Genomic DNA, 23982 nt, shown 5'->3' with positions numbered 1-23982 from the left:
CTCTCACTACAGGCAGCTCAGTCAAAGCTGCAGGCCCAGAGACCTTACCAAAGCCCAGTGCCACCCATATGACCAGAACTTCCAGTAGAGTATCACCAGACACTTAGAAAGCATTCACCCCCAAGATAGTGACTTGGCCATCTTGAAAATCTAGCAAGCCATCTTGAGACCCCTGCCTGAGTCAAGAGAACCATTTGATTCCAGTGAGAGCAGGGTCCCCAGGTGGCTGAATTACCTGTTCCCCACTGCACAAAAGCATTGATGGATGGGAAGGAAGGCAACTGTGGGAATGGCAATTGGATGAGAGGGAGCCAAGAATTGATCCACAGCCTGCCCTCCTCCCTGCTAATGCCATTTAAGGACTATGAGAAGAAAAGAAGACACAGGGATGTGTTCTAGGAAAAAATACCAAAGATAACAAACCAGGTGCTGATAAATCCTTTAGGAAACAGGATTTTAGAGTTTCTCTAAAAATGGAATACAGTCAGAAATGGTGGTGCATGCCTACAATCCCAGTGACACAGGAAGCTGAGGCAGGAGGATCATAAGTGAGGCCAGCCTTAGCAACTTGACAAGACCTTCAACAACTTAGCAAGACCCTGTCTCTAATAAATGGATTGGGGGTAAGCTTACTGGTGAAGACTTTAGCCCTTGGGTTCAAACCCCAATACCAATAAATAAATAAAAATAAATAAAAATGGAAATATAGCTGAACTTCTCTATTTGCCGGTTCTACTTGTGAAAAAACCAACTGCAGATCAAAAATATTCGAAAAAACAAATTGCATTTGTACTGAATACATACATACATTTTCTTGTCATTATTCCCTAAACAATACAGTATAACACCTAATTACATATTATTTACATTGGATTAGATATTATAATAATCTAGAGATAATTTATGATAGGAGGATATGTATAAGTTCTATACAAATATCATACCGTTTTGTATAAGGGACTTGAACATCCTTGGAATTTGGTATCTGCAAGGGTCCTAGAATCAATTCCCCAAGGATACAGAGGGAGGACTGTACCTGATCAACAAACTAACTATTGCACATAGTGGAATTTTACTGATATTTGAAGCTTATTAATAAACATTTAACTGTTTTAAAATTCAAAAGAAAGTTCATGCTTGCTTGCCAGGTGACATGCTAGGGGTTGAATAGACACCTGCAAAATGTTAGGGAGGTATGTGATCCACGTGAGATGTCCTCATGATACTTCATTAGGTCCTGAAAGTCTTCATTTGATGACTTGTTTTATACCTTAGCAGGCACTTCTGTTTTGCCTCTTTTTTCTAAAATACTACTTCTGTCACAGGCCTGGGCCCTGAAGACCGGGTTTTTTTTTTTTTGTGGTGCTGGGGATTGAACCCAGGGCATTGTGCTTGACAGGCAAGCACTCTGCCAACTGAGCTATCTCCCCAGTCCGAAGACCAGGTTTTGAGCAGAATGTGAGAGCCAACAGCTCCAGGTGAGCTTGAGAAGCAGTTCCCTGGAAAGAACCTGGCCTCCCACACCTGAACCTCTCTGCTTCCCATCCTCTGTACTTCCTATCCTGTTTCCAGAGCCCTGTAATAATTGGAATCTCACAGAGGAACCAGCTGAGGCATACCATACAGGGGCCCACAAGAGGCACAGAGAAGGGAAGCATTTGCATGGGGTGACCCAACAAGAACAGTTTTGTTGGGATTCAGACCCATGTCTCTGGGGACACCATGAAGTCAGATCCGGACTAGCAGAGAGCACAGCATACAGGGGCAAGCTACCAGCAGTCACTTGCTATAGGAACAATTAGACTTCATGCTGCTAAGCCAGGGAAAGCTTGCTTTACATAACTGATTTGTAAAAAATACACTAAAAACAAAGTTGGCTGCTGCCCCCAGGAAGGCCTCTGCTGCACTGGGGAAGATAGCCCAGGACTCTCAGGAGCGATGGTCAAGCTGATAAAGGCTGAAGTCTCTGTGCTGAGGGGTGAGAAGGAAAGTGGTGTTAAGGAAGATAATTTGGTATCAACATGCATGAGCAATGCATGGAGGAGGAGAGGGCAGAAACCAGTTAGGAGGCAGATATGGAAAGACAGAAACCAGGACAAAGGTCAAAGAAATGGAAACAAAACAGAGACAGTTACAAGCATGATAGAAGAGGATGAACTTATCCAAACTTGAATATAGGGAATAGAAAAGATGGATAGGTTTAAGGAACCTGAGGTTCTGGGCTCAGGGTGCTGGTACAGTGGTCACAGGACATACAATTCAAGGAGACTAAGGGGAACTCCAGGAGGGTGCATGGCATAGAAAAAGAGATGGACAGGAGAATCACAGTCATACTGTGGGGAGGTATTCTGAGGCAGTTGAGGAGAGGGCAGTGCTAGGAGGATGGAGAACCAGATGACTGTTTCCAAAGCAACCAAGACAGGAAAGTAGAGATAAGACGGATCTCTGAATGAAAGAACACAGGGAAAATTTTCTGCTATAAAGGCCACCCTGGCTCAACTCCATCTACACCTCATGCAAGTACTGCAAAGCAAATCATGCTTAGATCAGCCTAACAAATACATATTGAGCACCTCGTACCCAACTTGAGAACAGGGCATGGGAGGACATCACAGTCTTGGTGTGCCAAGTGGGCCTCCAGACACCCACAAGACAGGTTGAGTTTTTCCTAATTGGCCCAAACAAGCTCTCATCTGAGTAAAAAGTCGAAAAGTGATGAACTCAGAGTAACATTTCATTTTACTTCCTAGAAAAGTGGGAAGAAGTGACTCAACCTAGACTGAGCCTCTGACTAACACCTGAAGGCCCAGCCCTGTGTAATTGCTCCTACACTACTGAGTCAATGAAATCTGAAACTTAAGGTATACTGTCAAACCTTCAGAAAACTTCTTTGACTTCTCTAGGAAAACAAGTATCTGAAAACAATTTTAAAGAGATAGGAGTGGCTGAACATAGAGGGCAGGTAAGAAGGCCTGCACATGATGAGGACACTGAGCATCTCCAGACACCATGGCACAAAGACCCTCACACACACAAGCCTCAGGGTTACCTCAATTGCCTTTTTGCAGGATCTTTTTCCTGGCAGGGAGACCAATCCAGGAAGAAGAAGCAGCAAAACAGTAAAGGGCAGAGGCAGAAGAAAACACTGCCCCAGGGGTGTTGGGAGTCACTCTGCTTTAGCTTTCGGAGGGCCCAATCTATATCTTCTTTCACTGCCTGGTGTCCTGGTCCTTCTGACCCACATTATACCAATGCTACTGCCCAGTATGCAACTTGGGTATCTGAAGAAACCCCAATTGGCTACAGGTCTGCTTTGCTTGATGAGGTGAGCCTCACCTGAAGCTGGCAGGCAGCAACCAGTGTCTCCTGCACGTTGCTCAGGCTGAGTTCTAGTTCAGAGGTGTATATGAAATGCAGGATTTGGCACATGGCATTGTAGGAGACACCATGGATCAGAACCTCTTCCTGTTCCATCTCCTTCAATCCCCCAGCAAACATTCCTCTGCAAAGTGAAGAGAAAAGACCATGGTTATACCAGTCAGATACCAGTCCAAGCCACAAAGAACATTCAGAGAGGTGAATCAAGTACCCAAGAACAGGGTTGACAGGGAAGTGGGTTGTCTGGCAGTGTGCATAGTGGAATGCTGACCACTCTGTGCTCTGAGTAAACAGCACACACACTGGAGTCAGCCTATGGAAGGAGCCTGACCAAGTCCAGGCAGCCATCCTAGAAATCACTTGTCTCCCTTTCCATGGGCCCTCAGGTGTCCCATATGCACCTCATGAAGACAGGCCCATGCCTGCTTGCTTTCTGCTTCATCCACTAGTCCAGTTCTCAGGTCAGAGCAGCAGCAACTCCAGAGTATGTTTGGAAAGAATGTGCTAATTAGTGGGAAACAAGTAATAAAAATAAGAGTCATTGCATTCAACATGTTTATTAAGCTCCTACCAAAAGCCAAGTACCATTTACAGAGAAGAAGGAATAACCATGAAGTACACTGGTAGGATTCCTATGAACAAGTTTAATGCTAGCAAAGAACAAACAAGAAAAGTTAAAAAAAAAAAAGAGATTTGGATTGGGAAATGCTGGGAAGAAACTTAACAGGGCATCTGAACTGGGTGTAACTCACTGGAATGCTGAGATGGAGCAGGGTTAGACCCCTCCAAGGAACTGAGACCTAAGAGTAGGCTGGTAAAAGTAAATGCCAGGCAGCGGAGGCCATCCCAGGTGAGGAGACAGGTTCACAGGACCTGAGGCAAGGAAAAGCTTGGTGCTTATGGCACCAAGACAGGGGGAAGTAAGTAGGAGGTGAGTCAGAACCAGGCAGGAAGGGTAACAGGCCTGGTTAACTCTAGGGCAGGGTAGACTACACACTAAAATCTGAGCATATTGAGACACTGCTGTGGGGGAATTTTATAGTATATGGCATAAACCAACAGCTTGGAAGCCTAAAGCAAAGGGGCTGGAGAAGGGCTAGAAGGGTGAGATCAATCAGACAGGGGGTTCCTACCTGGGCCCTGGACAGACTGGTATGGCTCCAGTCACAGCTGAGAGCTCTGAAGAGCTCTACTGGGGTACAGCAGAGATTCTTCTGACAGACTGATTCCAGGAAGTTCAGGGAGGACTCAGGGCCTATGCTGGGTGAAACTGCAGGGTAGATGGGGACACTCTTAACCAATGTGTAAAAATTCAGGAGGAACTAGTTTAGGGAGAACAGTCCTTGATTGTCCTGTGATGACATGGTCAGTGTGAGATGCCTGTGAGATAACCAAGTGAGGACACATGATTGGGAACTGAGAGGTAAAAAGCTGGCAGCCAGGGCTGGGGTGTTTTTGTTGCTGTTGTTTGATTTGTTTTGTTTGCTATGCTGGGGATGGGACCCAGGGCCTGTTATATGTTAAGCAAGTGCTCTATTACTGAGTTACAGACCCAGCCCCAAGGTTGAAGATTTAAATATGACAGTCACAACTTGGAGATAGTAGATGGTACTTTTACGTTTTGTGTTTCAACTGGATGACATACATGGCTCAAGATTTTAAATCTACCGAAAATCTGCTGGTACCTCAGGTCCCAGTCTTCCAGTTGGTTCCCCTCCCAAGGGAACTCCCTGAGGCAGTTTGTATTTGTCATCTTAGTTTTTACTTAACTATACATCCTATAAACTGATCCTATCTATGTATCTAGGGTTGTACATGTAGATCAGTTCTAATCTTCCTGCCTTTTCACATAATGGATAGTCTCACCCCACAACATTCTGCATCTATGTATGCCAGGATTAACTACCACAAAAGTAGCTGCTGGGACATATAATCACTTTGCTTTTCTTACATCATTCCCTAAAGCAGGGCCAGGTGCCTTCCCATAGTCTAAGAAGACACCAGCTCTAGCTCTGCTACAGTGAGGGAGAATTCTTATAATGAATGGGATAGAAAACTCTTATCATGGGGCTGGGGAGATAGCTCAGTTGGTAGAATGCTTGCCTTGCAAGCACAAGGCCCTGGGTTCGATCCCCAGCACCCAAAAAAAAAAGAAAACTCTTATCATGCGTGTAAGAATCATTTTTTTAAAAAATTTTCTGAATAGTAAGAATTTATGCCAATTTTCTACTAGTTGAATTTTCCCCCTACCTTTTAATTTTTGTTTTTGTGGTGCTGGGGATTGAACACAGAGCCTCATGCATCTCATGCTTGCTAGGCAAGCGTTCATCCTAGCCCCTAACTTTTGGTTTTATCATGCTTTCTGGGATGCAAAAATTTGTCTTTTTTTTTTTTTTGGTAGGGTGGTAGGGTGGGTAGTATTGAGGATTCAATCTAGGGTCTGACACTTACTAGGCATGTCCTTTACCATAGTCTTTTAAAACTTTTGTTTTGAAACAGGGTCTCACTAAATTGCCTAGGCTGGCATCTAACCTGCAAGCCTCAGCCTCCCTAGTGGCTGGGATTACAGGAATGTGCCCAGCTATCTTTGTATTTTGTGGTACTGGGGACTGAATCCATTGGCACTTTACCACCGAGCTATATCCCAGATTTTTATTTTTGAGACAGGGTCTCAAATCCTGCAATTCTCCTGCTTCTGCATTCCAAATTGCTGGGATTATAGATGTGTCCCATCACACCTGTCTTGTTTTTAAGGTGGTCAAATGTATCATTTGCTTTCTTGTGTCTGAGTTTTACATCAAACTTAGAAGGGCTTTTTCCTTCTGAGATTATATTAGAAAACATTTCCCTATATTTTCCTCTAGTTTTTTAATTGTTGAATACGTCACACTTAGAACTGTTGATCTGACTGGGATTTATCTCAATGGTAGAGCACTTGCCTAGCATGTGCAAGGTCCCTGGATTTGAACCCAAGCACTGCGAAAACAAAAACAACTTGACTCATGTGGAATTAATTTTGGTATAAGGTGTAAAGCAAGAGTCTGACTTAATGCTTTTCCATATGGCAACCCTGATGTTCCTCTGCCCCCTCCCAATTTATGATGCCTTTTTATCATCTACAGAGTTCCTGATGTGCATGTGACATTTCCAAAATTTCTAGACTTTTTCTAAGAAAATCTTTCTCTTCACCCACCAGAAGCAGTTTCAAATACCTCAGCTTCATATTATGTCCAATATTAGGTTAGGGTTGGTCTCCTTTCATTACCTTTGCTTTCAACAATTTATTAACTGCTGCTTGCTTCTTTTCACTTGACCTTTAGAATTAGCTGTGCAACTCCTCCCAGTAAACCCTCTTGGGAACAAACACATTAAACATCTAGATTAACATACAGAGAGCCAGCATCTTTCCAATGAACACAGTGGCCCTCTCTATGTGTCCAGTCATCCTTGGGCTCTCTTTTGAGGTCTTGCAAGTCATCTTCCTACAGACCTGGCACATGCCTGGTAAGTTGATTCCCACACATTTTATTCCACGTGTAGCCAGCCTCTTGAAGCACTTCCCCATGCACTTTGTAGTGGTCTGCACTTTTCAGAACTGTGCCATTGCACACACTTCCCTTGTCTGATTCCTCTGCCCAGCACCTCCAAGATCATGCTGGCAGAAGAGATGGCAACACTGAGCACTGCCCCCTGAGGCGGTACACTGGCACTTAGACTGACAGATTTCATCATCTTAAGAAAGGATCCACTGCATGAACCTTGACTGGACCCTGAATGGAGGAAGGAAGGAGGAAATATAAAACATTTTAAAGACAATTAGGAAAATCTGAATATGGATTCAAATACCAGATGAAATTATGAAATGATTATAAATTTTCTTAGACTCATATGATAGGTATATCAGAATGCCCCTAGAGAGCAAAACTGAAGTATTTAGGGATAAAATGTCACACTGTCTGCAATTCCTCTGAAATGAATTTTACAAAATGTTAATAAGTGATGAATCTAGGCCAAAAGCACTGGTGTTCAATGAACCTGTCTTTCAACTGTTCTGTAGGATCAACATCTTTCAAGATAAAAATCAGGTAGGAAAAAAATTTCAAAAGGAAAATATATCCACTTCCTTTTTATTATTATTATTATTATTATTATTTACCAAAAATGGATATTTCTTTATTATATACTTACTACATTTTCATAACTCAGACATGATGTCAAAATTGTTGGGCGTGCAGTATGGTAGAGCATACCTGTAATCCCAGTGACTCTGGAAGCTGAGGCAGGAGTATCACAAGTTCAAGGCTAGCCTAGGCAATTTAGCAAGATCTTATGTTATAGTTTGGATATGAAGTGTCCCCCCCAAAGCTCTAGTTAATGCAGGAATATTCAGAGGTAAATGATTAGATTATGAGAGCTGTACACTAATCAGTCCATCCTAGTTTGAAGCATGGTAACTATAGTTAGGTGGGGGAGGGCTAGAGCAGGTGGGTCACTGGGGACATGCCCTGAAGGGCACATCTTTCCTGTAGCCCTTCCCCATCTTCTCTCTCTGCTTCCTGACCCTACCATGAGCTTTCCTCCACTGGGCCATTCCCCCATGATGTGTTGCCTCACGTTAGGCTCACCTTCAGTCCAGAGCAATGAAGTTGGTCATCTATGGACTGAAACCTCTGAAATCATGAGTCCCAAATAAACTTTTCCTTCCTGTCAGGTATTTTCATCATGGCAGCACAAAAGCTGACACCCTGCTTCAGAATTAAAAAGTGGTGGAGATGTAGTTCTGGGGTAGAGCACTCCAGGTTCAAGTCCCAGTACCAAAAAAAAAAAAAAAATTAGGTTAAAATAAAAATGTTTATACCTCAGGTATATTAGGATGGCCCCTAATTAAAAAACAAGCAAACCAAGAGAAAATAAGTTGGTGAGGATATAGAGAAATTGGAACTCTTGTGCACTGTTGGTAGGACACAATTGCTACAGTAATTCCTCAAAAAATTAAAACTAGAATTACTATATAATTCAGTTAACTCACTTCTGGGGATACAGCCAAAAGAATTGAAAGCAGAGTCTTAAAGAGATATTTATGCAGCCATGTTCATGACAGCATTATTCACGGTAGCCAAAAGGTGGAAGCAGTTCCAAAATCCAAGAACAGATGAACGGTTAAGCAAAATATGGCATTTCCATACCATGGAATTCATTCCATCTTAAAAAAAGGAAGGAAACCCTGTTTCATACTATAACATGGATAGACCTTGAGGTCATTATGGTAAGCAAAATAAGACAGTCACAAAAGGATAAATACTATATGATTCCATTTATGAGGTACCTAGAGTAGTCAAATTTGAAGAAACAGGAAGTAGAATGGTGTTGTCAGGGGTTGTGGAGAGGGGATAAAGAAGACGTAGAGCTTGGTGGGTAGAGTTTCAGATTTATAACATGAAATCTTCTGATTTTTTTTTTTTTTTTTTACAATAATGTGAATACACTTAACACTATTGGGCTGCACAGTTAAAAACTGGAGATGATACATTTTCTGTGATGTGTGTGTGAGTGTGTGTGTGAGTGTGTGTGTTGTTTTTTGTTTGTTTTTACTGATTGAACCCAGGAGCATTTTACCACTGAGCTAAGTCCCTAGCCCTTTTTATTTTAAGACAGGGTCTCACTAAATTGCTGAGGCTGATCTCAAACTTGAATCCTCCTGCCTCAGCCTCTTGAGTTTCTGGGCATGCACCCACCATGCCCAGCGTGTGTGTTTTTAAAATCACAATTTAAAAAAGGATGTTCAAGGACTAGGGATGTAACTCAGTGGTAGAGCACTTGCCTAGCATATGCAAGGCACTGAGTTTGATCCCCAGCAATGATGAAAAGATATTTACCAAGTACCCAGTAGCTAGTGACCAACCAAAAAAGTATGGGATATGAACACCACAGAAAGATCTGCAGCAGAAAGAATGAAGCCACCTCTACTGTTGGTACCTGGAATTTCCAGGATGTCCCAAACCACAGAACCCTAACCCAGTGTGCTACTTCTGAGGTAATGTGGGGGAGAAAATTTCCTGCAATGGTTCATTTTGGTCCTAACCCTCATCCAACACCTTGAAGATAGGAATATTCAGAATTCAGGTTTTAACTGAGAAATACTGTACGTGCTGGGCATGTAATCCCAACTACTTGAGAGCTGAAGTAAGAAGATTGCAAGTATCAAGGCCAGCCTCCTCAACTTACTGAGGCCCTGTCTCAAAATAAAAAAATAAATAAATAAAATAGAGTAAAATGGGTGAGGGGATGTTGGGGATGTAATGTAGCTCAGTAATAGAAAAAGAAATACTATACATGTGTCACACAGGAGGGTACACAAAGTGGGATCTGGGTTAATACCTCATAATCAAATACATTAGTATTTCCAAAGTAAAATACACAAAGACTGATACTAAGCAGGACAAAAAAATATACATCAGCCTCATAACAGTTCACGGTAGGTTTTGTGGTTTAATGAATTTGGGCCAAACTTATTTTTAAACAGTAGTCAATTTCAGAACTTTTTGGGTTTTAAGATCGTGTACTGGTGTTTGCAAAAAGAAAGTGTATGGATGTTAAAAGAGACAACACGTGGATATATAAAAACATTTAAAAACAGGTTATAGGCCAGGGGTGTAGCACAGTAGTAGAGTGCTTGCCTAGCATGTGCAAGGCCCTGGATTCAATTCCCAGTACCCCTCAACACATATACAAAAAGAAGTATTTTGCTCAATAATTCCTAAAACTAAAGAGTGGGGGAGGATGAACTACCACCAAGCCTAGAAGACAAAAATCATCAAACAGAATCAGAGGTGGAACAGAATGACCATGGAACAACTGGGGTGTGAATCCCACTGTCTCAGTTGGAAGCCCTTCCTCCTTCTGAGCTTCATTCCCACCAGCAGGAAAGGAGGGTAGTGGCACTCAACTCCTTAGGGTACAGAGCCATGCAGATAAGAGAAGAAATGAAATACAGAAATGTATTTGTTTAAGTCATAGGTACTGTTTGGCTCTCTATGTGACAACTACTTGTGATGGTTATTTTAGGTGTCAATTTTGCTAGATCAAGGAATATCTAGAAACTGAAAAAGCATTATTTTTAGTACCTCCAGAAGAGTGATGTGAGTTGCTCGATTGAATGGAGAAAATCAGCTGGGGCCCACACAGAACAAATGTAGCAGAGAAAGGGTGATCTCCCTTATCTGAAGTTGGCACACTCTTGTCTCCTGCCCTTGGACATCAGAACTCTGGGTTCCCTGGCCTTTGGATTTCAGGTCTTAAATCAATGGTTCTCTTGGGTTCTCCAGCCTTTAGCCTTAGAATGAGAATTATACCATCAATTCTAATTCTGAAGTTTTCAGACCAGGATTGAGCCATGCTACTAGCATCCCAAGGTCTCCAGCTTATAGAAAGTCTTTTCATGAGACTTCTTAGCTACCATAATCACATGAATCAATTCTAATAAGTCTCCTCTCATATCTGTAGAACCATGACTAATAAATGTTAGGCACTCATAGGAATAAGAGACAGATTCCAGTTCAGAGTGTGAGACAAGAGAAGCTACTGGTACTTCTCAATGTGCTAACAGCTGACATGAGGTTATGCAGGAAGTCATGAGAAATGCTGGAGGAGCCATAGAGTCCACTGGAAGGGCCAAAGGCTGATACTTGAGGAAGAGAGGTGTGAGCCAGAAGCACTGGGGTGCCACAGAAAGGATAACTCTAAACATTATGTAGCTGTGTAGACAATGTGTATACAGTAATAATCACCCAGCTTTGGGCTTTAACACCTACGCGGTGCCAAAAGAGTGACCAGGGTTCATGTGGACTCTTCAAGTAGCATTATGATAATGAGGGGAGTACTAAAAGACTTCAGAGTAAGGTGTCATGATGTCTTTTTTAATGTAAGCTGGGTATGGTAGTGCTTGCCTCTAATCCCAGCAATTTGGGAGGCTAAGGCAGGTGGATTACAAGTTCAAAGTCAGTCTCAGCAACTTAGCAAGGCCCTAAACAACTTAGTGAGACCCTGTCTCAAAATACAAATAAATAAATAAATAAATAAGGGCTGGGGGCTGGGGAGATAGCTCAGCTGGTAGAGTGCTTGCCTCGCAAGCACAAGGCCCTGAGTTCGATCCCCAGTACCTCAAAAAAAAAAAAAAAAGGGGGGGGGGCTGGCTATAGCTCAGTGGTAACTATGTCCAATACAGGGGAAAAAAAAAAAAGTGTGTGTTTACCTGGGGTACAGTGGCATATGCCTGTAATCCCAGCTGCTCAGAAGACTGAGGCAGGAGGATTACAAATTTGAGGCCAGGCTAGGCAACTTAGCAAGACCCCATCTCAAAATTAAAAGGGCTGGAAATACAGCTCAGTGGTAGAATACTTGCTTAGCATGCAGAAGGCCTTGGGTTCAATTACAGGAGGCACTGGGTTTAATTCCTACTGCCTAAAAAAAGTATGCCTATGTAAAGACAGGAAAGCAATGTGGCAAAGTGTTAACTGACATGTATTGAGAGGTCCATCATATTATTCTTTTAACTTTTCCTCAGTTTTCAAGTGTTTCGAAAGAAAATGATGGAGATAGGGTTAGAAACCAGAGTAAAGTAAAAAGCAAATCTGTTTTACCCCAAGATACTGTACTTGAAACAGAAGATTAAATTTATGAAATGCAACATTATAAGTTAATCCACAGATAACTATCTTGAATAAAGACAACATGACCAACAGTTGGGACAGCTGAAAGAACAAACTTTGAGGCTTCTTCTGTATCACACTTGTTGACTGAGTCTCCATACAGGCAGTGAAATGGCTCTGAGGTGAACAGGAGACACTGTCAATATCAGGATGCATGGCTACTAGAGCCAGGATCACCTGTATTATTGTCCTTGTAAAAACAGGTATAGGTTACTTACCTGAAATAATCACAGGATGCAGCCAGCAGGATGCGATGGGCCTCAATGTGTCTCCCCTCTACCACCAGGACGACATCGAAGAGGATCCCACTGTCCCGGAGAGCCAGCAGCCCCCGGAGCAGGGCTTGAGAGTGCTGCGTGCTCCGGTAGGTGTTGTTGATGCAGTGTGAGTGGGAGGGCTGTGTGGGCAACTTGCACAGTTGGGTGAATTCCTGCTCCTCGGCCATCCTGATAGCCACGCCAACCCTCAAAACTGCGGCCTGTCTGCTGGCAAGACAGAGGGGACGGGGTGTAAGCAGGCAAGTGGAACCCCTGCCATACATTAACTGGCCAGCTCTGTACCTGAGGTACCTGCTATTCATCCTGCTCCTGTGCCTCCCTCACTTGGATCTTCCCTATGATCCCAAGCCCTCTAATTCCTCGTCTCCTCCCAATTCTTGTCCAATTTTGCCTTCTTCCTGATGACCTGTGTTCCTTCATCCCCAAGTTCTTCATCTCATTTTGACTCCTTCAGTACTGCAGCAATACAGAAGGGTTTTGGGAAACATGAGTAAAAGGTTTCCCAAACCTGTGTGAACCCCACCCCACCAAGGACTTGTGACATGGCCACCCTGAGCTTCAGGTTCCTCAACTATAAAAGGGGAGATAAAAGTACCCACCCTGGGTCTGGGGATGTTAGGTCAATGGTAGAGCACTTGCCTAGCATGCATGTGTGAGGTCTTAAGCTTGATCCCCAGAACTGCCAAAAACAGGTAAGGCCTGAGTGGTGAATGGTCTGAAGACCCAAACACAGTGTCTCAGCATTAGAAACCCTTTCCTGGGAGGTGGGGACCAAGATACCATTTCCAGGACTTGCCTTCTTTTACCAAGAGTCTAAAAAGTCAAGCACAGTAACTTGGACTAGAATGGTGCATTAGAGAACATCCACAATACATTTTAAATTTGAGCTTACCTTCTAATAATTGAGTTGATATCCTCAAAACCTACAAATTGATTTGAATGGGAGTCTCAGAAACCCAACTAGGAAAACGAACCTTTTGCAAATACACTTGCCATACAGACTCCAACAAAACTAGAAATGACTATGGACAGCCAGATGCTCCAGGCCAAGGAATAAGTGGTCTGCACGGTGAGGTACAGCAAAGCTACATGGTCTCTAAGCTACAAAATGGCCAATTAGTCACAAGGTCATGAACATTTGCTCTTTCTACCTCAAGCTACCCCACTTTCCCCTCTCCAAAATATGCATCTTCTCCAATTCCCTGCTATATCTTTTTTTTTTTTTTTTTTTTGCAGTGCTAGGGATTAAACCCAGGGCCTCATACATGCTAGGTCAGCAATCTGCCAAAGTAGCTATATCCCCAGTCCCTCTACTATATCTTTAAAAGCAAAAATGAAAAACAGATTCTAAAACTGGTCAAAGAGGTTTCCTTACTCACTACTGAGGCCTAGAAGCACACACCTCCCTGTTACCTACCTCCTCCTCCTCCTCCTCCTGGACTTGTGTGCTCTGGATGCCCTACTGCCTCCCATTAGACACACTCAATTCTCCAGTCTGCATCCTGAATTTAGGACTTCTACCCACCCCCACCCCATAATTTACTCCTTCCTCCCACCCTGGACTGGCTCATCTTTCTCACTAAGGCCCAGAGAAGGCCAAAGCTGAGGCATATCCTTAATGATTCCTCTGGCTTGTGGGTCTCTCCTACCTGAAACTTTGCCCTATGGCAATTTCCCTTTTCCTGATTTTTTTCTTATCTCACAAACCCTGCTCTAGCCCACCCTTTTCCCCAGAACCTACATTCCCAATCACACCTCCACCTCAGTGCCTAATCCAGCCAGAAGTCCTCTCAACAGGTCTATTTTTGTCACTGGTACAGTTACTGTTTCCATATGGAAAACCTCATGGTCTCAATAACCTCTCTAAGTCTTGTTCCTTATCAGACACTAAGGTTGATTTTTTTCTCCTTTCTTCTGTCTCAAAGTGATACCCTCTTATTCCTTCACAGCCCCTACTCAGGGTCAGATCACAGGAATGATGCCCCAACTGGTTTCCCTATCTCTTGCCTCATCCTCCCCAGGCTCCTCTGTCCAGGTCACAAGAACGTACCAAAATGCTCTGATTGTACCATCTGACTTCTCAAGTGATGGTTCCCCACTGCCTTCAACATAAGGTTCCCTGTGACTTGGTTCAAAATCCTCCTTCAGGTCTTCCTTCCCTTGCCTGTAACTGATCCTTACACCAAAAGAGACACCTGTCATCTTCTGAACACTTTCAGTCTCTCTCCTCGGCCCCTCATAATCTGTATTGGCCATGGTCTAGCTCAATCACTTGTACCATTATTACCTTATCATGAATAAGACAAACATACCCAATCACTGAAACCTGTTTTACCTACCCACCATTAGGAGATTAGGTTTCTGAAGGGATCTGTCTCACAGGCATCTCAAAGTGCCTATGGACATACCTGCTAACCACAGGCTCTGGGCACTTGGCTCCTATTTGCAAACCTTAACATCCTCCTCACCAACACGACCACCATACACTCAAGAAACTTCCTTCTCAAGGGGTGACTATAATGAATGACTGCCTCAACAGACATCAAGCTCCCAGACAGGGTTGCCATGCTTTGAGTGCAGGAGCCCATCTTCCCTCTTAGGATACATGCAGCTACTCCCTAAACACCCACCGTAAAAACAAGCACAGTAAAAAAAAAAAAAAAGACTTCCTTGGGCAGACAAAGCATGTTTATGGAGCACAATTAAAGGAACTCAGCTAGGTGCTAAGCGGAGAGTGAAGACAAAAGAACCAATTCCTTGCTATGAAGGAGTGCAGCCCAAAGTGCAACAACATTCAAGACCAAGTATTTGAAGCAAGCACTAGCCATAAACATCATCTTCAGGAGAACAGGTGTTGGGGCACAAAGATTCAACAGAACCATAGCCAACAGCTAAAATGAGCAAATTAGAACTTAAGATACAGTTACCAAAGTTGTAAAATCTCAAGGTCATGCAGAGAGAAAACAGTAAATTGCAAAATCAGTATAGTACAATTTGGTTTACAAAATGTTTGAAGACATACAAAATGATACTATCCAATATTGCTTATAGATAGACAGTATGACATAAAACACTATAAACACATTTATAAGGACAAGAGCCAGGCATGGTAGCACATGCCTGTAATCCCAGTGGCTTGGGAGGCTGAGGTAGGAGGATCGTGAGTTCAAAGCCAGTCTCTGCAAGTTAGCGAGGCTCTAAGCAACTTAGACCTTGTCTCTAAATAAAATATTAAAAGAGCTGGGGATGTAGCTCAGTGGTTGAGTGCCCCTGGTTTCAATCACCAGTAACAAAAAAACAAGAAACATCAAATTTAGGATCACCATTATTCTTCAGGAAGAAAAAAGGAAATGTTTTGCTTCTTAAAAAAAAAAAAAAAAGTAAGACAAAACATTAGAATTTGACAAAAATATTATTCTTGCTATGTACTTTCCTGTTTGAAACACTTAATAGTGAAATTCTCAAATATACTTTTGAATACTTAATACATTGACATGGTTCAAATTCAAAAGGTCCTTCCACCTATGAACCGACCAGATCCCCTTTCAGAGGAACCTACTATTTGACTTTCCTGCATACCCTTCTATAAGGCATCTGTGGAGTCTCAGGTGAATCTGCAAAACTACAAGATTCCCTTTCCATTAGCTTTTGTATATAACTTCTTAAACCTCTCACAGTCCACTGTATGGATAAACATGTTTGGTCTGATTTTTTTTTTTTGCAGTAGGGGTGATGAAACCCAGGGCCTCATATACACTAGGCAAGTGCTCTACCTCTGAACTACATCCTCAAGCCCTGCCCCACTTCCCCAACCCCTTTTTTTTTTTTTTTTTTTTTTTTTTTTTAAGACAGGCTCTTAATGCATCGCTGAAGCTGACAATTTTCCTGCCTGTCTCTCCAGTAGCTGGGATTACCAGTGTGGGCCACCATGCTGAGTTGATAAACGAGTTTTATTTGACCAATCCTAGTAAAACATCTGGGTTTCCTCCCATTGTTTGCTATTGCAAACAGTTGTGCATTGAGTCATTTAGATGTGCCATACATGCAGCAAATATCTGAGGAAAATTTCCTAGATATAAAATTGCTGGGTCATTTTATTTTTAGAGTATACTTGTCATTTTAACGAACATTGCCAAATTGTCCTCCATAGAGGTTGTACCAATTTATTCTCCCCACCAGCGAAGAATGAAACCCAATTCAGGCCACTGTCTAGTCTACCAAGAATGTTCCTTTTACACCTTTGCTGATTTAAATAAAAAAAAAAAAAAAAAAAAAACAGCAATTCTGACTATAACCACATTTCTGAAATTGATAATATTCAAAAAGTAAAGAATTAGGGGGACTGGGGATATAGATCAGTTGGTAGAGTGCTTGTCTCACATGCATAAAGCCCTGGGTTCAATCCCTAGCACTCCCCAGCAAAAAAAAAAAAAAAAAAAAAAAAAAAAAAGGAATTAGGGGGTTAGGGTTGTAGCTAAGTCGTAGAGCACTTGCCTAGCACATGATCCCCAGCACCACAAAAAAATAAATAAATAAAGGTATTGTGTCCATCTACAACTGAAAAAAATATTTTAAATAAAAGAATTAGGCTGGGGTTGTGGCTCAGTGGAAGAGCACTTGCCTAGCAGGTGTGAGGCACTGGGTTCAATCCTCAGCACCACATAAAAATAAATGAATTTTTTAAAAAAAGGTCTATCAACATCTAAAAAATTTTTTTTAATTTAAAAAACAAAAAAAAAGAATTAGGTGGAGCTGGGCATGGTGGTACATGCCTGTAATCCCAGTGGCTCAAGAAGGCTGAGGTAGGAGGACAGCAATTTCAAATCCAGCCTCAGCAATTTAGCGAGACCCTCTCTAAAAATAAAAAGGGCTGGGAATTTGGCTCAATGGTTAAGCACCCCTGGGTTTGATATCTGGTACAAAAAAAAAAAAATTAGTGGAAATGTGACACATTCTTTGTTAAACATTTATGATGTTTTTCTACATAAATAAATGTTCTTGAAGATGGGTGTGGTGGTGCATGCTTATAATCACAGCTACTTGGGAGGCTGAGGTGGGAGGATGATGAGTTAGAAGCCAGCCTGAGCAACTTAGCCAGACCCTGTCTCAAAACGATATGTGTGTCTGTCTGTCCTGAGGATAGAGCTCCGTGGTAGAGCATTTGCCTTGCATGTCTGAGGTCCTGGGTTCAATCCCCAGTACCAAACTGGTCTTGATGAGGGGACTCCTGGAAACTCAGTCACTGGCATCAATCTCACCCTTTCCATTTAACAGAGGGTTACCCTACCCTGAAGCCCTCCACTCATCCCATTCCCATAACATTCCCAATTCTAGTCATCCTAAGCAAGGTTCCTCCATTTCATGCTGTTCAAAGCTTTAGGGGGAAGTAGAAAGGAAGCTAGAAAGTCCCAAATAGGTACAAACTGAAGGACATACAATTAATTTTCATGAACTTATGGATGACAGAGCCAAAAGCATTTCAGAGGAATTTTCAACCTAATTCCAAACACCATTTACTGAGTAGACATCCTCAAGTCTTCTGTACGGCCCCAAAACAAGCAGTGTCTGCCCTCAACAAACCCCAATTCTTGGCAGTATGAAGCAAATTGCAACAAAGGCAAAGTGGACAGGTTGCAGAGAGCAGAGAAGGGAGTGGGTTCTAATTTCCAGAGGGGAAGTTTTCAAACGGGCGCCCACTTGTGCTTTGGAATGAGTTTCCCAGAGTGAAAACTTGGAGCATCCCAGTGCTCCAGGCCCAGCCCCACAGAGAAGGCCTTAACTGAGGGGGCCCCCGGGGAGGAGCCCAGGGCATAAGGTGGTAGCATCCAAGTTGCGCAGGCCCAGGTCCATTTCGTGCCCCCTCCCGCCCACTATCTAAAATAGTGGTACCCGGCGATCATGCACAGACAGCGCGATCTCCGGCTCTCAGGAAATTCCACGAGCTAGGGAGGACAGGCACCCGCGGCTGCAGCCCCTGCCCCCAGTCTAGGACGCGCGGCTGAAGAAATGAGGCCTGGCAAACCTAGGTCACACCAGGTGGATCGCCCGGGCCGGGACCTGTCTGCCTGTTGCAAGTCCAGGTCCGTGCAGCGCCGAGGGTCGCGGCTGAGGAAGGCCACACTCGGACTCGCTGTGGGAGACAGGGCTGGTCAGCAGACTAGGAGGCCAGACGGCCTGCAGCCGCGCTGAGGCCACGATCCTCAGTCAGCAAAGAGCCAGCTCTCAACCTCTCGGTGCCCGGGGGTCCCGCCCGCCGCGCCCCCGCCACGTCAGGCCGCGGGCTCGCCTCAGGCCGCCAACCCCGCGCCTCCGGCCGCGCCCGCCCTCACATCCCCGCGCCGTTCGTTCGACCCTGCCCTGCGCGGGTAGCCCACAGCCCACGCTCCCCACAGCCTGCCCGCCCGGCCCGCACGGCCCACGCCTCGCAGCTGACCTGGTGCCGCCGCAAGCTGAGGCCGCACTCTTAGGAGGCGGGAAGCGGGGAGGGGCCTTGGTCGTCACGTGGTTCCTCAGCGCAGGCGCAGTGCAGTGCGGTCGGAGGCCTGGGGCAGTAGGCTGAGGCGGGGGAGTTACTCTGCAGCTGGCTGCCGGAAGGGGGTGCCGGCCAAGGCCACGCTGCAGCCCGGGTGCCTCTCTGTTGCTCTTCGAAAAGGGCCGCAAATGCGGAGGTGGCCTCTGCCGCTGACACTGCTTTTGGCACTTGGTGGAGCGGAACGAGTGAATGAAGGAACAAACGCCTATTGGCGGGGTCACGCGGTGTAAAACCATTTCCTCCTCTCTTGCCACCCTCCCTCCCTCACTCTGTGACTCCTACACTCCCTCTGTCCCTCATATTCATCCATTATTCCCTCCTTCACTTACTTTATCCTCCCTCCCTCACTGACTCACTCACTCATTCCGTCTTTCTTTCAATTTTCTCACTTATTTCTCCCCTCCTTCCTTCGCTTATTCCATCCTTCACTCTTTCACTTCCTCTTTTCCTCCCTCTATCGCTCCCTCCCTCATTCTCGCCTTCCCTCACTCATACGTGTATCTGTCTCTCTCCCTCTCTCTCTCTCACACACACACACACACAGGATGGTGTCTCGCTATGTTGCCCAGCTGCCCAGGCTGATCTGGTACTCCTGGGCTAAAGCGATGCTCCTACCTCAGCCTCCAGAGTAACTGGGACTACAGGCGCGTTCCACCGCGCCAGCACACTTCTCTTAAAGTAGATAGAGCCTCTGAAGGTCGCACGCCCCCTGCTGGGTATGTGGGAAATTGACAAAGCCAGTTTGAACAGGTGTTGATTTTCTTGCTTTCTAAGATTCTGGAGTAAATACCCTTCTCAATCCTAAAGCCTGCCCCCAGCCATCCTGAGGAAACTGTTGGCATTCATTTTTCTTTCTTTACTTTTTTTGAAGCAATATAATTCTGTATTGGGGATGAATAGATTTCAGTTGCTTTTGCAATAAAAACAAAAAGGTATCTACCTGGGCATAATGATGCAACCTGTAATCCCAATGACTTGGAAAGTTGAAATAGGAGAATTGCAAGTTCGAGACCAGTCAGGGCAACCCAGAAAAATAAGTTTCAGAGGTTCAGTTCATGTTTGACTGACTTAATTGCTCTGGGCCCAAGGTAAGGCAGAAGGGCATGGTGGAGGAGTGCTGTTTTGCTTATAATGGCTGGGAAGCAGAGAGTGGTATTTTTCTTTGCCTCCCCTTCAAGAGAATCCCAAACTCCAAGGTTGTCTGGCAGTGTCTGCAGACCTTTGTCATTGATATGGTCAGGTTGAATGTCCTGCACTGTGGTTCTGAGAGGGGCTGTGATGAGTAGGGAGAACATTGCAGGGAGAGATGTGTGTAATGATGGCTTATAAATATTTTTGGGGGGGGTGCTGGGGATCGAACCCAGGGCCTTGTGCTTACAAGGCAAGCACTCTACCAACTGAGCTATCTCCCCAACCCCAGTATGGCTTATGATTAAAAAGAAAGGTGAAGGGGAATGTGAAGGAGGAAGAAAATAAAGAAACACTGTGCTAGCGGAGCCCAAAGAGCTGCTTGAGGGGTCAGACAAGGGTCCAAAGAGCAGAGGTGCCAAATGGGAGCCAGCTTCCTTTCAGGAAGGCTTTTTGAAGGATATGGCCTCCAGCCAGTGTTAAGGAAAAGCAGGGAGGTAAGATCCAGCAATGTGAGTGGGAGGTTGGCAGGATTTTCTGAGCCTGAAGGGAAGGCTACAGATCAGATCCTACCCCCCAGAGGCTGGACATGACCCCAAGTGCAGTCTTCATCCAGGGCAGACAGATGCCAAGGTGGGCATCAGACACTGGACTGGACAACAAGAGGCAGGGGCTGAGCAGGGAGGCAATGGTGAAGCGGACTTCAGTAAGTCAGGGAGTGAGAATAGAGAGCAGAGCTGGCTGGAAACCTTGTGGTATGGTTTGGGTATAATTTGAGTGTACTCCAAAGTCCATTATGTAAAGACCTGCATCCCTGGGAATGGTACTCGGAGGTGCTATGGACCTTTAAGATATGGGACCTAGTTTGAGATCCTTAGGTCAGTGAGGGTATGCCTTCAAAGGGGATTGTGGGACCCTGGTCTCAATCTCTCCTTGCTTCCTGGCTCAAGATATGACCCCTTGCTCTGACTTGTACTTCTACCATTGCCTCTGGCATTCTTACCAGAAATCCAAATCAAGGGATTCACACATCTTGGACTTGAACCCAAAAAAAACATTTTTCTTTAGTAATTTGGTTGCCTCAGGTATTTAGTTGTAGTAATACAAAACTGAATAATACACCTGGGAAGGAGGAGTCTCCACAGTATAGGTAAGGTGAAAAAGATGAGCCCAAGAACACTGGATCCATCCTGACCCCAGGGAAGCCAGAGCAAGAGTGAACTCTGAGAAAGATGAAGGAATATGACCAAAGGTGTTAGAAAACTGTAGGTACCATGCTAAGAACCTTCTAGGATGAGGGGGCCATCAGATTGAGGGGAAATCATTGGTATATCATGTGTCACAACTGGAGGTGGTACATACAGCCAGAACAAGTATTGGGAAAAGGAGACTGGCTGCAAAAAGCTGTGGTACATGCGTATAATCTCAGCTGCTCTGGAGATGGAGGCAGGAGAATCACCAGTTTGAGGCCAACCTGGGCAACTTACCAAGACCCTGTCTCAAAAAAAAGAGAAAGGGAGGCAGGAATATAGTTCAGTGGTAGAAAGCTTGCCTAGCATACATGAGGCCCTATGTTCAATCCCCAGCACCAAAAAAAAGGAGAACAAGAACTACTGAGGCATAGCAGTGGGCTGGGCATGGGGGCACAGAGAGAACAGAGGACGAGTGATTTCAAAGACCCTGTGGAGGCTGGGGGTGTAACTCAGTGATAGAGCACTTGTCTAGCTAGCAGAAGGCCCTGGATTCAATCCTGAGCACAGTGGAGGGGTGGAGAAGGAAAAACCCAAGGGGACCAGATGTAAAAGTAGATCCAAAGGAAATAGGAGAAGCCCTGGAGCTGCAATAGGGAGGCTGATGTGTGGTCTGAATGTTGGTGTATCCCCAAAATTTTTATTTTAGAAATTAATCTCCAATATGACAGTTTTAAGAAGTGGGACCTTGCTAGGCACAGTGACACATGCCTGTAATCCCAGCAGTTTGGGAGACTAAAGCATGAGGATCACAAGTTTGAGGCCAGCCCCAGCAACTTAGGGAGGCCATAAGCAACTTAGCACCCTGTCTCAAAAAGGCTGGAGATAGAATTCAGTGGTAAAGCATCCCTGGGTTCAAATCACTGCTACCAAAAAAAAAAAAAAAAAAGTGGATGTCTTTATGAAGTGATAAGGTCTTAAATATAGAACCCTCACCCCTCACAAATGAGATTAGTGCCATTTTAAAAAAAAGTATGAGGGCACTCAGTCACGCCTTTCACCGTGCATGGACATTCTTAAGAGATGATATCTTTTAGGCAGAGTGAGCCCTCAACAACACTGAACCTGCTGGCACCTCACTCTTGGACTTTCCTACCTCCAGAACTGTGAGAAATAAATTTTTATCATTTAATAAATTACCTAGTTTGTGATGTTTTGTTATAGAAGCACAAATAGACTGAGACAGAAATTGGAACCAAGAAGTGAAATGCTGTTCTAAAAAAATGCCTAAAATTGTAGAAGTGCAATTGTAGAGTGCAATTTTGGATATTGGTAACGGCCAGAGGCTAGAAGAGTTTGGAAGTGAATGTTAGAAAAAAGCCTGTATTGCAGTAAACTGAGCATTAAGGGCAATAATTCCTTTTAAGATCAAGTTTCCTATTTTTTTACTTTTATTTTATTTTGAGATGGGGTTTCATTTTGTTGCCCGGGCTGGTCTAAAACTCTTAGAATCAAGCAGTCCTCCTGCCTCAGCCTCCCAAGTAGCTGGGACTACATATGTGCTCTACCACATCCAGGGAAGGATGATTCTTGTGATGACCCTGAAGAAGAAGGAAAAAAAAAAAAAAAAAAAAAAAAAAAACCTGTAGGGAAAACCTCATTTTCTTAGAGATTACCTAAATAGTCTTGACTAGAAAGTTGGTGGAAATATGCATAGTAAAAGTCATTCTGATGAAGCCTCAGATGGAACTGAGGAACATATTATTGGAAACTGAAATACAGGTCATCTTATAAAGTGGCAAAGAATTTGAATTACATTTGTGTCCTAGTGTTTTGTGGAAGGAGGAATTAATGAGCAATTAAATAGCATCTTTGGTAGATGAAATCTTTCAGTAAAATATTGAAGGTGTGGACTGGTTTCTCTTGACCACTTAGAGTAAAATGTGAGAAGACAGAAATGATTAAGGACAGAATTTATAATCAAAAAAGAAGCAAAATGTGAAGATTTGGAAAACTGGGCTGGGGTGTAACTCAGTGGTAGGATGCTTACTTAGTACGTGTAAGGCCTAAGTTTGATTCTTAATACCACAAAAAGAATTTTAAAAAAAGATTTATTTCAGAAATTCTCAGTCTGATCCTGTTGTAAAGAATGAAATAAGCATGTCTGAGAAAGAACTCCAAAGGTATGGTCAAACAATCCTGTGATAAGGAGATCAGTATGGAACCATAGAAATCAGGTGCTTGCTATTCATTGGGACAGTGAAAAAATGACCCCAAAGGCATTTTGAAGATTATCAATGCTGCCTTTTGCATCACAGGCCCAGAATGGCAAGGCCTCAGGAATAGGAAGATATCAGAAAAGGAACCTCACCCACCTATGGGACCTCAATTGGCTCCTCAATATCTGCCATAGCATTCCTTGCCTGATCCAGGTGTGGTGCAGGTTCAATAACAGCCCCTTTGAAGAGCACAAGCAGTAAATATTGTTCACATGGTGCCATCTCTACCACAACCCAGCATGCATAAACTGTGAGGTGCAGCTACCTCCATGTAGATTTCAAAGGATGCCTAGAAAAGCCTCGGGAACCAGGCAGAGAACTGCCACTGGGACAGAGTGATTGTAAAGAGTCCCTGCTATGACCTTACCCAACGTTGCTATGGTGTAGGGGTCACTGTAGACAGTCCCTACCTAGGGCAGTGCCTGGCAGAGCCATGGGGCAGGGCTGCCCCTGGGACTGCAGACCAATGGAGCTTACCAGTATGAAATT

The 23982-nt window shown here is 44.0% G+C and overlaps 1 protein-coding gene and 1 non-coding gene across 5 annotated transcripts in view; both read right to left on the bottom strand.

Annotated features, from left to right (window-relative positions):
• Klhl22 (kelch like family member 22) overlaps positions 1 to 19018 on the bottom strand; it is a 39119-nt gene extending 20101 nt beyond the window's left edge. The window contains exons 1-3 of one of the 4 annotated variants that reach the window (XM_047562294.1): positions 18798 to 19018; positions 12305 to 12571; positions 3337 to 3502 (exon numbers count right to left, since the gene is read on the bottom strand). In XM_047562294.1, coding sequence (XP_047418250.1) covers positions 3337 to 3502; positions 12305 to 12531 — 393 coding nt within the window. In that variant the 5' untranslated portion in view covers positions 12532 to 12571; positions 18798 to 19018. Of the gene's footprint in view, positions 1 to 3336; positions 3503 to 3779; positions 3883 to 4511; positions 4548 to 12304; positions 12572 to 18797 lie in introns of those variants that run through there. The other 3 variants (XM_047562291.1, XM_047562293.1, XM_047562292.1) reach the window with 3 other exon arrangements.
• Positions 19019 to 20232: 1214 nt separating this feature from the next.
• Positions 20233 to 20308, bottom strand: Trnat-ugu (transfer RNA threonine (anticodon UGU)). Its single transcript has one exon. It is a non-coding gene; the product is annotated as a tRNA-Thr (tRNA).
• Between the last annotated feature and the right edge of the window lie 3674 nt (positions 20309 to 23982).

This window comes from Sciurus carolinensis, chromosome 8 (genome assembly GCF_902686445.1).
Source record: "Sciurus carolinensis chromosome 8, mSciCar1.2, whole genome shotgun sequence".
Lineage (NCBI taxonomy): Eukaryota > Metazoa > Chordata > Mammalia > Rodentia > Sciuridae > Sciurus > Sciurus carolinensis.
Note: the sequence above shows the minus strand (reverse complement) of the source record. Positions and strands in the feature narration are given on the sequence as shown.